The sequence below is a fragment of the Protopterus annectens genome, chromosome 5.part0 (genome assembly GCF_019279795.1).
Source record: "Protopterus annectens isolate FY-2018-M chromosome 5.part0, PAN1.0, whole genome shotgun sequence".
In the NCBI taxonomy this organism is placed as follows: domain Eukaryota; kingdom Metazoa; phylum Chordata; order Ceratodontiformes; family Protopteridae; genus Protopterus; species Protopterus annectens.
In genome coordinates, this window is record NC_056735.1 from 1,445,904,622 (window position 1) to 1,445,919,283 (window position 14,662).

The following is a 14,662-nucleotide window of genomic DNA, read 5'->3' on the forward strand; positions in this document are numbered from 1 at the left end:
ATTTAGAATTTATTCATAGCATTTCCAAAAAAGTCACATTGTCTGTGGTACCAACTACATCATTGATCTGTAGAACCATTCATGACCTTTGTAGTGACTGTGCATGTGAATTATTGATCCACAATGCATCCAAGTAGACAGTGCTTGAGATATTTACAGAAGTATTATACTTATGTGCATATTTTATTACTAAGCAACTGTATGACCATAATGGTAGTGAGCAAACAGCAAGTATCAGTGACAACTTTTGCAGTTATGTAAGCTTACATTTCATACCATGAAGTCCCATATATACCCCACCTGGATTGAGTTACTAACAAAAATATTAGTATAGCACATATGCATAATTTGGCATGAAAAAATGAGAGTTTCTCACTTTCTAACCACTGTATTGGGGTCAGCAGCCTTCCCTGACTTGTGTGTTGAATGGTCTTGTGAAATGGTGTTCCATCATGCTACTATGTGGACACTGCAAACCACGAATAGAACCAAAGAAGTTGTATACATCCACAAAATTAAGTAGTGAAAGCAAATTAATTCTACAGGACACCAAATTGAACCTTAGACTTGTTTAATAAAAAACATAAACCTCTTGGCGCCTCGGCATACAGCCTTTACAGAGTAAATTCACAGTTGTAATTTTTTTTGACACTGCCTGAAATATTTACTTAAAATATGCATACATAGTATATTTATTGCTAAACAAGTATAAATAAATACCTGCAAAGTGGCGGTAATTGGACATAAAGTAGGAGTAAGAAATTTCCCAGCATCCAGGCTTATGCTTAAGCTAATTGATGCACTTTGTTGAACTTATTCTTTGACTGACTGTCCAGTGTTTGTTTTCAAGGAGGATCATTGTAATAGTAACCTGTAGCTTTATGGTTTTATCTCATGTACTTTGTTTTCAGCTTGGTCAGAGTTTAACATTAGTGCATTATTGTGAAGGTTTATGCTAGATCCATGCTGACAGTTTGCATGGAATCCTTGCTAGATTCATGCAACACTATTATAAAGCCAGCATTGCCAGGCACCGCCCACAGTTCTCATTGCTTCAGGTTCTGTAGTTGCTTATACTGATGTACCATTTATTTATTTAGTTAAGGGATATTCAGTCAGCCTGTAAATAAACTTCAGAAACTCACCTGTGTCCCTAAGTCTCTTATCACACTTTCGGTGTTTAGTGTACTGCCAGCAGAATTTTCCTCTTTTCTGCAACAGTTTCTTCCTTTTGTTGTAAAGTTTCTGTGGCCGAAATGTGTGGTATGAGTTGCATTTTGAGATTTAAACTCCTGGCGTTAAGTAGCATAACCATCATTTTTTTATTTGTGCTGTTTACGGAGGTGGGTTTGACTTTTGAGCCTTGCCTAAAAAAGGCACTATGGGGGCAGCAAGAGCCTTGGCCAGCATTTGAAAGCCTAGGGGTGACAGGTGCAAGCCGTCTCTTGCAAAGCAACGAGGCCTATCGAGCATGTTGTCCCAGGCTGACAGACATTGGATCCCCTTTGAAGACACCAGAAGCTTAGCCAGTTGTTGAAATTGATCATTTTTTCTTTATACTGCGGTATCATTCTTGGTGAGGGCAGGATGCTACTCAGGGTCAGGGTCATACCCGCCTGGGCTACATGATCATACAGCTCTTCCATGTCTCTTTTCATGTAGTCCAGGGAGGTACGTCTCAGGTCATTCACACCAACATGAACAATGACAGTCAAATTTGTACTTGTTCTGGAGTGACCTGAGTGCTTGTGTTGTGTGGCGGATTCTGGCTCCCAACAGGCAGCTAACAGTAATCTTTTCCTTGTCTAGCCTAGTGAGTGGGACGTCAGTGTGCCTGACTATAGAGTCGCCTATTACTAGTGTGTTAGGTAAGTTATTTCACCTTAAGGGCTGTGATTGTGCGGCACACTGATTTTGTGTTTTATGTGTTGTCTTGTTTGTGACAGGAGGTGCAGGATTTTTGGGTGTCTGCTTTGGAGGTTTGTGATGCTTTTGCAGGTTTTTATTTAGACCCTCCGAGTATGATTTTGTGTATTTTTTGCCAGTGCTGGTTTAGTATGTCTACGTGAGGCTGGAGGTGTGGTCCAAGTGTTAACCTTCTCATGACTACCTGTTCCAGTCTTGGGTGGAGAGAGCTTAACCTCCAATTTATCTATATAATTGCATCTCTCACATATGTTAATGTTTTGTGGTAGGAGGAGAGGGTTGTCTGTGTACATGATGCAGTTGTAACATTGCCTTATGTATATGTGTATATATATATATATATATATATATATATATATATATATATATGTGTATGTAGTCAGTGTATTATGGTATTCAAAGCCTGTGGTAGCACATTCTAATATAAATTGCAACCTGGAAAACACCTTGTTAAAAGGAGAGCTTGTAGCCATGTTGTAAAGAGATGATTGTTATACAGAGGGTTTTGGGGGGCAGTATGTGGAGACTCTTCAGGTTGCCTTACCAGTGGAAACTGGAATTATAATAAATGTTACATTTTTATTTTTGTTTTCATCTGCACATCCATGCCCATGTGTATATGTTAAAGAATCATTATACATAGGGAGTTTGTGTATGTATGTGGTTGTGGTGGTGGTGGGGAGTATTTGAGTGATACTGTGGCCTTAAGAGCTGGTGCATAGTCTCAGTATTAACTGTTAAATTCATGCTGTTCTGAGTATCACAGTTGAGGTTCTCAGACTTTTAGCATGCATGCCCGCATTTTAGTCTGTCTTTACTAGAAGATTTTTTTTTTATCTTAGTGTGAACAAATAGCTCATTTCTTTGCAGATAAATTTGATTACCTGTATGAGCTGCACATTATTTTCTCTGGCAGTCCCTGGATTAATTTCATGTGTAACTAGCATTTTATTTAGTAAATGTATCAGGAGTCGCAGGCTCTAAAACTAGGTTACTATCTCTCCCTCTTTATGCACAGCAGTTCCAGTTTGAGCAGTTGTATCCTGCTTAAGAAAAAAATGAAAAATGGTAAATGTCTTTAGATTGTAGGATAAAAAATATTTTCCATGTTTCTTACAATAGTTAAATAAAACAACTGTACCTTGTGAGGTTTCTGTGATATTGAGGAAAATATAAACCTGCTAAGCATATCCTTTATGTGCAACCTGATTTTAATAGCACTCAGTGGTGTTTAAAAAAAGGTTGATAGGCACACCCAAGTGATAAGATTGTATGTTGTGCTAGGGTCTAGCAGTGGACAGTGCTGACTGGCAAAGAACAATGGCAGAAGGTAAATCAGCTTTTAAAAGCTGTTAAATATTTACTCTTCTGCAGAAGTGTCAGAACTAAGTGGTGATTGTGGTTTGTCCTACAGAATTTCACATTTCTATAAAAATGTTCTACTTTGGGAATCGAGAAGGCAGCAACGCTATTTAAAACATTCCTTTTAGGATTAAACAAGACAGCTGCTGGTTAAACATGAGCTCAGAAATCTTTCCTATTAACTTCTTGTTAGCATCTTGGAAAGAAGACGCTGGAATGTGTGTCACATGCAGCTTAAGCATTATTCTTGATCATCAGATGGAAATTAGGGACACCATACATCAGCCTTTATTACCTTTTTATCTTCTTAGATTATCATCTGCATCAAGCCTGTGACACCAGCCATAAAACATGGTTAAGGTTTTATATGTATAAATATACATGATTGTTTCTTTGCAGTGAACTGCTGTAATGGTGTTTATGCTGGGTTTGACACCACTTTTTAATTTCTTCAAGCATTTTGAGTTTCTAATACCATGACAGGAATGGACCCCCATTCCTAAGTCAAAGTATGAGTAAAGTTCATGAAGTTAATATTGTTTAAATTTTTGTTAGCCAGAAGGGCTGTTTGCAGCATCCGCAATGTGCCTGATAATGACTCCTGCAATCCGGCTGGAATTGCATGTGTCAGTAATGTTGCTCCTACTACTGTTGGAATTATCTGGGTATCCATCTTCCACATTGCCCTCATTTCTGCCTGCAAATCCTAGTATTTTATGATTTTGTCTCTCTGTACATGAGACACTGAAGTCACTGGTGTAGCAATTTCTAAGACCAGTGCTACTTTTGCCTTCTTTTCATGGACTACTGTATCGTTTTTTTTTTTTTTTTTTTTTTTGCATCTGTTTTTTTGAACTGTTGGTAATGTGTGATCCCATGCATACCTCTCAACCTCCCAGTGCAAGAAATCTGGACAAATCCAGAAAAAGTGGGGGGACAAAGCCCCAAAAATAGGGACAGAATTTAAATATTGCTCCTATAATCTTAGAAAGTTGCTAGGTTAACAGGTTTTGCATAATTATGTATTTTCTGAAGGATATAAAGTCTGAAACTAAATGTCTGTAATTATTTAACATTATTTCGTGACTTGAATCTTGAATGATTTGCCAGAAAACCACAAATGTTATGAGGAATAGACCAAAACTACGAGGCAAAAATCTGGGCATTCTGTGAAAATCTGTACAGTCCAGATATATGAAGCCATGTGATATAAACTTCATTATTTTCTGTAATCTTTTGTGGCTCATGTTTCCAATGTTTGTCAGCTAATTCAATATTATAATGTTTGCACAATCCCCAATGCAATAGTCTTTCCACATTATTATGCTTTTCAATATACAAACCTGCTGCCAATATTATATCACAACCAGCAACAAGATGTGCAACTGTTTCCAATTCTGTTTTACAAAACCTATATTTGACTGTTTCTCCCACATGTTCACTGGACTTTATAAACCAACGTGAACATAGTCCACTATCTTGGACCGCCAATATTCACCTTTCATCTTTTGGTTTAAGTTCACCTCTTCTTAGCCATTCCTGCATTCAGCCCTGATCACCATGAGGTTGTTCCAAGATTTTTCTATACTTGCAACTATATTTGTGCAATTTCTACATTTCTTGCCTTCTCATCTGATCCTTCACCTTATGTTCTTTCTTTTGTTTTATGGCACATTGTTATTGCCTGATTTTTATCTGCTTCTGGTTTGATTTCCATTCACACTTGACACCGATATGCTTTTGCTAAACTAAGCAGGGAAGTCATCTTAGACTTACTCTATTCATGTTTTCAAAACTTTCACAAGTTTTGGATCTTGTGAGGTTAGTAGATGTCTATGCAGTCCTACAGTTGCAGTTCTGTACATGTAATCAGTTTTAAGGAAACCCATGCCTCCTTGAGAATGCGGAATATATAATCTTGGTATACAGTGATTTTTGTAAATCATTTGATAAGCATGAAGCATCCTCCTTGTTTTCCTGTCCAACACCTTTTGGGGCCAGTCAAGTCACTCCAAAACTATAAGTTAGGACAGGAAGAGGAAATTGGTTTATAGGTCGGATTTTGTTCCTAGATGTCAACACTGTTTTCAGTATTAATTTTAGTCTTCTAAAATATTTCTTACTAAGTTTTATTTGCATTTTTTCATGTTTTATTGTTGATACTTCATCACTTCCCAAGTGATTATATACTCCCTCTTGCTCAAGTTCTTTTATATCACATTCCTGTCCTAGGTTGATTTGTTGGTGCTGCAGCTTTCCTGTTTTTAAAGGTTGCTTTTGCACATTTATCAAGACCAAATGACATTTTTGTATAATCTGAAAAAGTTTTGACCACTTGCAGTTGTGCTTTCAATTCCTCATCTAATGAACTATACAGTTTTAAGTTATCCACGAAAAGAATACGAGAAGTCTTTATACTTTGTTGTTTTCTGGGAGCCAAACTGTAACCATGACCTAATCTGTTAAGTAGCCAGCTTAATAAATTAAATGCAAGACAAAAGAGCAGTGGTGACAGAGTCACCCTGGAGTATTGCCCTTTGTATTTTTATCCCTGGAATAATAATTTGCACTTTATTATGGTTTAACTGCAAAATGGTTTGCCACTGTTTCATGGCTACTGTAATGTAATCAATCAATGTAGAGTGTTTCTTATACATTTTTAAGCACCTTTATCCATGAATGTGGAATAGTGTCAAATGCTTTTTTTATAGTCTAGCCTTGATGTACTTAGATTTGTTCCCTTTTTACAGTTTTCCGTTATGATTTTATTTAACAACAAATGATCCTTGACACTGGATATGTGGGATGCCTGCTGGCATTGCAGACTTCTGTGACTTGTATAATAGCATTGCTAGGCATTACTATCACAATATTGCATATTGCATGCAGTGCCCAATGGAGTGCTTTAAATTCCACTATAATATAAAGGGTATTATACCAGGCCCTACATAGACTATGTCCCTTCTCCATTAAGTAGTTACTGGCTTCTGTCAGTCTACTTATCTTTTAGCTGTACAAGCAAGTGGCTCCTGGTGATTCCAAGAGTAAATCTAAAACATTTGGGATAAAAAGCCTTGTTATTCCTGACACCTCACTTGTGTAATTTAGTACCTTACCTTTTGGGGAAAAAGATTTTGACATATTTTAAGAGGCCCCTTACACTGTTCAAAAGGGTCATTGTAATTTAGACCATATTAGTTAACTCACCATAATTCACTTTTGGTCAGATTACAAACACACATACGCACACAAGCACACACACAAATGGAGAGAAAGTCCTCTGCTTAGGCATTGTTAGTCATAGAAGTGAAGGATAATATTAGCTTTCATTTGGGATCTAAACCCAAGACCTCCAGCATACTGTGTTGGTTCACTGCCTGTGGGACTCCAGAGACTCTTGTTGGCCCAGTGGAGGTCATGCCAGCAGGGTATAGTGGACATTTTGGGTTAAGCTCCCAAATGAGCTATTAACACCGTTCACTTGCATGATTCATAATCACTTTTGGGCATGTATAACCAAAGCATTTGATGGTGGTGTGCTTTGCTAAACTTTTAGTTTTACTTTCTTATGGTAAGCTTGAGTATAAACTTATTCATATAAGATAGTGCAGTGATTTGTTGCCATAAGTAGTGGGTCTCTTGCCTGAAGAAATACGATAGTGTGGAATGGAGTGCTTTTGTATGGGACAAGCAGCGGGTAGTGCTAGATAATTGATTAGCGTCTTGCAGGGGAAACAGTGACTACTTGAAATCTAGTATAAGCAGGGACTGATGATGAACAGACTATCTGGTTTATTAACAAATTAATCTAATAATTTAATTAATTAATTTAATTAACTAACTAACTCTAGTTAATTGTGTTAACTAGGGTAGTGGACTGATCTCAAGTGGACCCATTTCTGGCACTGCCCAGAGAGGAAATGCAGTTGCATAGGCAGGAAGTTTGAAAGTTGCAATTTGAAAAGTTAAAGGACAATATTGACAATGTGAAGATTTTCACTTATTTTCAGCATGTGCATACATATGATCATCATATTGATCAGTGCTGCAGTAGCCTTAGTTATGGTTTATATCCTACCAAGGATAAGACAATCACAAGGCCTTCTTTAGCTATGTTAGAAACCTGGGTGGAAACTCCCAGATATGCTCAGAGTTAGTCCAAAATGACACAAAATACACTGAACCCACTGACATTGCCAACATTCTGGCAGACAGGTTCAGTGCAAATTTCTCCTCCCCCTCCTCCCCCCCAAAAGGAGAAATAACTATCCCAGCAGAGTGCAGCCTCCCAAACATCTCAGATGCCCAGGTGAGAGCCGCCCCTCTCTAAAGCTAAAAACACAGCATCAATGGGACCGGACAGTGTCCCGGGCTGTGTGCTACATGAACTCCAAGAGGAACTAAACCCACACATAAGGCTGCTGTTTAATCTTAGCCTTACTACAGGATACGTACCCAAAGAGTGGCGTACGGCAACAGTGGTCCCACTTCACAAAGGCGGTGCTTCTACGGACCCTGGAAATTACCGCCCCATAAGCAGCGAGCCTGGTCTGCAAAGCTATGGAGAGGATCATTATGGAACTCATAAACAAAGACAATGGGGACCTACAGACATTGGATCCTACCCAATTTGGCTTTGTCAAGGGCAGATCCTGCCTTTTGAACTTGGTCAACTTTTTTGAAACAGTCACTAAGGCCATTGATGAGGGTAAGGCAGTTCACACAGCCTACCTTGACCTTGCAAAAGCCTTTGACACAATACCCCACTCGGGCATCATAGACAAACTCACCAGCCTAAATGTAAACCCATATGTCTCAAGATGGGTTGCAAACTGGCTCAAGGACAGAACCCACAGGGTCAGAGTTGCTGGAACCATGTCAGACTCTAAGCCGGTCACAAGCGGTGTCCCACAGGGCTCAGTCCTGGGACCCCTCTTGTTCGGCATTTATTTTTCCGAGGTACAGGCAAACATAGGAGGATTGTGGCTGACAAAGTTCGCAGATGACTGCAAACTGGGCGCCATAATTGATACTCCAGCGGACACAAACATCCTTCAGAGAGGCCTCATAGAAACGGATAATTGGTGCCAGAGCCATGGTCTTAAGCTGAACGCCAAAAAATGTATAGTCATACCCGTTGGGAAAAACAAAGTACCCACAAATTACCACATAGGTGGTAATCCATTAAGTACGGAAGAGTTAATCAGGGACCTAGAGACCCAGGTTGACAGTAACCTCTCATTTGACACTCACATTGCCAAAGTGGTTAGGAAGACATTCTATATTGCCCACCTTATCATGAAAGGTTTCACATCTAGATCGAGAGGTCATTGTGCCCCTGTACTCTTATCAGGCCAATGATTGAGGACAATGCCCCATTTGGGATGTATCTTACCCAACACCTGCAGCAGTTGGAAAGACCCCAAAAGTTCCTCACCAAGAGGATAAAGGGTCTTATGCTGCCCGACTGAAAAAACTCCAGCTCTATTCAGTCGCATACCGCCTACTCAGAGGTGATCTGTGCCTGACGTACAAGGCAATGTCCAATCCGGAATTAATGGACAATGCTCCACCTCAGAAAATCCAAATCCATCAGAGCCACAAGAGCAAGAGATTTAAACCTCAACACAGAAATAAATAGGACGTGCTGGAGGGACAGATTCATAACCCAGAGGCTCCCTACACTCTGGAACAGAATCCCAATCCATGTTAGGCAGAGCCCCTCACTAACACTATTCAAGAGAAATCTTGACCAGTGGATGGGAGATCGTAGGTTTACCCCGGGGGTCATCTCTGTGTCACTACTAGACAGAGGCACAGTAAACTAAACCCTAAATGGACATAGTATTCTCATCCTAAGGGGTGGTGAAAGCCACACACACTCTGGCTAGGCTTATAAATGCCCTAGGGCAGATAGCCTAGTACGAACCTATGAACAGCCGGCCAGCTTCCAAAGCTTCAGGGCACCTTATACGCACCCAACTTGTCAGGCAGCTAAGTTGATGTGTACATCTTACAAAAAATTTCTTGTTTGGAATCTTAGAACTGTTTACCTCAAGTGAGATGGGAGTTGAATGGGAAAACATATATGAAATTAGGGAACTTTTTTGACAATTAAGATTAGAACTGACCAATACACCATGGCTTAATGACCACATTTCCTATAGTCCCTTGGTTGAGGTTAAGAGCATTGAGATTATAGTTATTTTTAACTTTCTAATTTATTGAATTTGTATTTCATTATTTTTAACAATTATTTCTTAAATGTTTATTGGGATGAGATTTACAGTATGTCTGGCATCATTTTTTTATATTTACATATATATTTATTACTGCTTGATATGAGAAATGTATTTGTTTAATTTGAAAAGTGTTTGTTAGGAAGGTACATAATATTTTATCATTATTCCTTTAATATAGAATGTTTTAGTCACATGATTTTTCTAATTTTGTATTTAAATGAGAAAACTAATGTGAATTATGGTTCTGATGAAGTTCAATTATGTTATAGGTAAAAGCGCTTAACCATATTTTTAATTCATTAAATCTTTTTGGTGTAACAAGAATTTTTTATCTACTGGAAATGATCGGGAAGGTGTTGTACATGATCGGCACACTGTGGGAGCTCTGGTTCTTTTGTTTGGCTTTTTATTTGGGCTGCATGGACATGCATTCTTCTAAGTCTTGGTTCATAGTGCCAAATTCAAAATGATGTCACTTCACAACCTGCTATGTCTTCTTCCTCTTTCAAGGTTTTGCATATTTGGATCAGGATAACATTATTAATTCTCTGCCTTACCCTTTGGATTATTCACTGTGCCAGGAGTGCTCACAGAGTGTGGCTAGCTCCAGCTGTAGCTCATTGCAGGCTACAGGGTATACACATATTTCCATATTTAGATGACTTGCTTATCTTTGCAAACTCTTTTTCTAAGTGTTAGGAATCTCTCGGGTGAGAGATGTCTTAGACAAGCTGGGATTCCAAGAAAATATTCAAAAGTCTGTCTTGACTTCTTCACACAGGATTGTGTTTGTGAGATGTCAACTAGATACCTGAGTTCAAAGAGCATTTTCTTCCAGAGGAATAAGTAGATCTGTATCTAGATCTATTTCTAAGGTTTTTCACTCAGACTTCTGTCACTGAGAGGGAATATCTTGGAATTTTGGGTCTCGTGTCATCTGTGATTCTCATGATACCCCTAGCAAGACTCCACATAACAAACATACAGTGGTATCCAAAATCTTTCTTCCCATCACCAACACCCTTTATTGTTTCAAATCCCAGTGCTGGGGTTTGTCAGAAGAGACATCATTTGATGGAAACAACAGATACCCTTAAATTCATGTCTTCTCTTCTCCCTCCCTACTTCAAAGTAGTCAGTCATCACAGATGCCTTGGACTTTCCTTGGGGAGGAGTTTCAGAAACACCAAGGACAGATGCAAGCACATAAATATCAAGGAGATGCTTGTCCTGCTCAAGGCAGTCAACTCATTGAACTGTCTTTGGTCCCTAGAACATCTTCAAGTGGTTGCAGACAATACCACAGCCATGTGGTACATCAGCAAGCAAGGGGAATCCAAGTCATACCCCTTTTGCAGACTAGCCATGTTAGCTTGTAGTATAGCTTCACAGTACAGTCTTCCTCTGTAGGCGTCCTACATTCCATCAAAGCAAAATTGTGTGGCAGACGAGCTGAGCAGGACTGGATTAGACTCCCATGAATGGAAACTAGATTAGAGGGTCTTCCAATATTTGATCCATCTGTGGGAGTTCTTAAGTAGACCTATCTGCCTCCTCTCTGAACAATCATCTGGCAAGATTCCATTTCAGGACTCCATGCAAGATGATCCGGAAGAGAGATGCCTTTTCTTTTCCTTGGACAAGAAAGTCTCTGTATGCTTTTCCACCCTTTCCACTAAAGTCCAGCATACTTCTAAAGATTCAGAAACAATCCCCCAAGATCATTTGGTGACTCCCTTCTGGTCTAGGCAGCCATGGTTCTCCCTTCTTGTGGAAATGGTCAGGGACAGTTACCAAAAGCTTCCTCACAGACTAGATCTAATTACAGAAGAATAGAGGGGTTTGATACACCCTGACACTAGTCATTTTCAAGTGTTTGTGAAGCATTACATATTTATTTGTGTTGGTTTACAGGGAAAGCCTGACTGGACCATGCAAGACCACTTTTAAAGGGAGGCCTGGGAAGAAAGCCTCCAGCATTACAAATTGAGTAAAACAGTCTGTACGGATGATGATATACAAGCTTTGGCAAAATGAAAAACATTGATTTAATAAATTACACGGTTATTCCTTTATTTAAAGAATTGGAACTCAAGAAGTGTAAGGTAGTCGTAAGAAAGTATTTATAAGGAGTTAAGCACTGGATAGAAAAGGCTGATGGGAAGATCGGTGAGGTTGAAATGAATGGGAGATAATACATTAGTGTCTAATGAAGCGAGTGGGTAGGTATTAGTGTGTAGGGATAATAGAGAATAGGAGACTAGTGAGGAGTTGAGAGAGGGCGACGCTGCATCATTGTTAAAATATATTTTTAGTTCTATATGAATCAATATCAGCATCAACCCCCTTTATCCCATTTTGTGCATGGGGTTGAGGTTCCACATCAACAATATGACCATCACCTGGAACCAATGTTCACACTGCCATTCGGCTATCCCTTTCACTCAGTATGAAGTTGATAATTGTTTAAACTGTGGTGCTGTTATTCATGTATGGTGTTAAAATGAAATATTCTAGACAAATCAGTGTTAATTCTTGGTTGCTTAGTACATGTATGTTTAGCAGTGTATTGCAGGTGTTGTCATTATTTTATACTGAATTATTTATCTGAATGACAATTCTGTTTAACTTCAAGAGTCTTTCCTTAAATATGCTGTTTTGGTAAGTATCTTGCACATCTGTGCATTACAGTTAAGGTGTATATCTGTTTCATTTCTTTGTAGTATAATGCACATGCATGCGCATATGCACACTTATTTACATAAGTGCAATAGGTGCTGCATTGCTAATTGAGCTGCTTGCTCATATTCATTTCATCAGCTAGCTTGTATTTGTTCTTGTAATCAGCTTTGTTTCAGGAAAATCATTATCAAAGAAATTTCTTTTAATGTTAACACATTTCACTACTGATATCCTTGACACTTTTAGTTATTTTATCTTTAAGCCTGTTATTTCTTCCACATACATAAGTAATCCTTTTATGTTGTGTTTTATCTAATAATACTTACTCATATTTTAATCTGTTTTTTTTTTTCGTGTGAAATGGCTTTTGTTTGTTTGCAGGTTAAATGAAGCAGATTTTGAGTTACAGTATAATCAAGTGCATTTTAAGCCTGGTCATATTCGGAGACACTTTATTGAAGTTCCTCAGGGAGCCACGTGGGCAGGTAAGTGAACAGTAAATGTGTTGTCGTTGAAACTTGTCTTGAATTCTATTTTAAAATGAACAGTCCAGAGCAAGCACCGGAGACCCTCCACAGCAGATAATCAGTTGAGTTCATCATTATCCCTGACACTCCTACTCTTGTGGCACCATCACCCTGTCCCTGTGCATGTGTCATCCTGTATTTCACTTGGCCCTAAGCTTCACACTTCTTTTCACATTCTCAAACATTTGAGATCTCAGTCCTGAATTTCACCATGTATATTCCAAGTTCACCATAGTCCTCCTTGTGTTCATCTGGCTACCACATACTAAACCAGGACCTACAGTGGCATTTATTCTGCTGTCTGGTAGGAGAGGAAAGCATGATATAAAGTACCACCTTGCATCCTGTAGATTCTGAATGGCCACCTGTAGATGTAAGAGCTAAAGTTTTGTTGCTTATCTTGCTATTAATAAAATGGTGATGGTTAGAGGTGCAGTGTCTTGGATTCAAATGCAGCTCCTGGCCTTTGCCAGAGCATCATCAAAAGGCTAAGGAATTAGAAATCAGATCTCAGTTACACTTTCATAGAGGGAAATAGCTGCCCTGTTCCTTTGTGTCACGTTGTTATCCTAGACTAATAAGGGCTGAAGCTCAGTCAACTTAGATATATTGCAAAGCAGAAATACAGTCCCTGGTTACCACTGTTGGCCTGGGAGTTTGCATCGCTGAGTACAGGCACAACCCATCCCCCGTTCAGTCAGCTGGAGCAAGCTTATGACTGATCTGATTCCAGCAAAATGGCCTATTGAGTTATTTGGCTGCAGTTTGTGGTTGGCACTCAGGACAGAAGACTATTCTAAAGTCTCTCCTTTACTTATGTTGGATATTATGACCCAAGTTAAATCAGATTGTAGACTTTAAATAGTACTTTGAAGTTTTAGGGGACCTGTCTACTTTGAAGTTGAAACTCATCATTAGGAAACCTAGCATAAAGCTGTGATTTGGCCCAGTACACCACCACTGATGTGTGCTTCCCTGAGTGCTAGCACCTTGTCATCCGTCAGCTGGCATCTCACGCATCGTTTGCATGCTAGATCCCAAGGATGACCCTACAGCACATCCTTTTTAATTCTGGTGTTGGTGGTTTCCTTCCACCTTGGCTTTCACCTGTGAGTCAGAGGAATCAAATGAGGTTAACCTAAGAGATTGTGACTGCTTTCCCCCCAAAAGGTCTATACTGAGAGATGTTCATCATATTGATCACTGCTGCAATAGACTTAGCTGTGTATGGTTTATATGCCGTCAAGGATGTAACAGACAGCTTCCAAAGATTTGCGGCTTATTCCACGTGCCCAAACTATCAGTCAGCTCTGGGAGTTCAGTTTGCCCAGGTTGACTCATGGATATAACAGCTATGCCTGAAGCTTAACATCAGGAAAACTGAAATTATACTGTCATATCCAGGACTGACTTGAGCTTCTCAATAAAGACAGTTCACCCCTTGAACTAGTTCGGACTTTAATCTATTGGTATGTTTGCTCCCACACTGAAATTCAAAGAACACGTACCCTTGTGTTACTGAAAGCTGGGCATCCTGTACAGAGAATTTGTTAGTAAAAGACACCCCAAACTTGTTATGCTACTACTAACCTACTACCCAGTCTTTCCTATTCAAGAATCTTCACCAACCTGTCATAGACTGATTGCAACAGATTTATGACTGTGTTTACAGATTTACTTTAGTCCATTCCTTTAATAATACACCATCATCTTTTCTCCTATTAAAAAAACATAAGTGTTCACACTCAGAATGGTGAGTACCATACTCCACCATCCTGAAAAAAATGCACTTTTCAAACTTCACTTCTACAGTGGTCTATTCCCAACTGGATCCTCGTATTCAGACATTAGTTTCTAACTAAATTCATGACCTTATATAACTAGTATGGTGAAGCTTGCTTTTATAGAAATGTCTCTGAAACC

The 14,662-nt window shown here is 39.1% G+C and overlaps 1 protein-coding gene across 2 annotated transcripts in view; it reads left to right on the forward strand.

The window, feature by feature from the left end:
- TPP2 (tripeptidyl peptidase 2) overlaps positions 1–14,662 on the forward strand; it is a 2,672,548-nt gene that overhangs the window by 1,208,555 nt on the left and 1,449,331 nt on the right. For both annotated transcript variants that reach the window (XM_044071246.1, XM_044071247.1), the window contains exon 16: positions 12,594–12,697. In XM_044071246.1, coding sequence (XP_043927181.1) covers positions 12,594–12,697 — 104 coding nt within the window. The remainder of the gene's footprint in view (positions 1–12,593; positions 12,698–14,662) is intronic.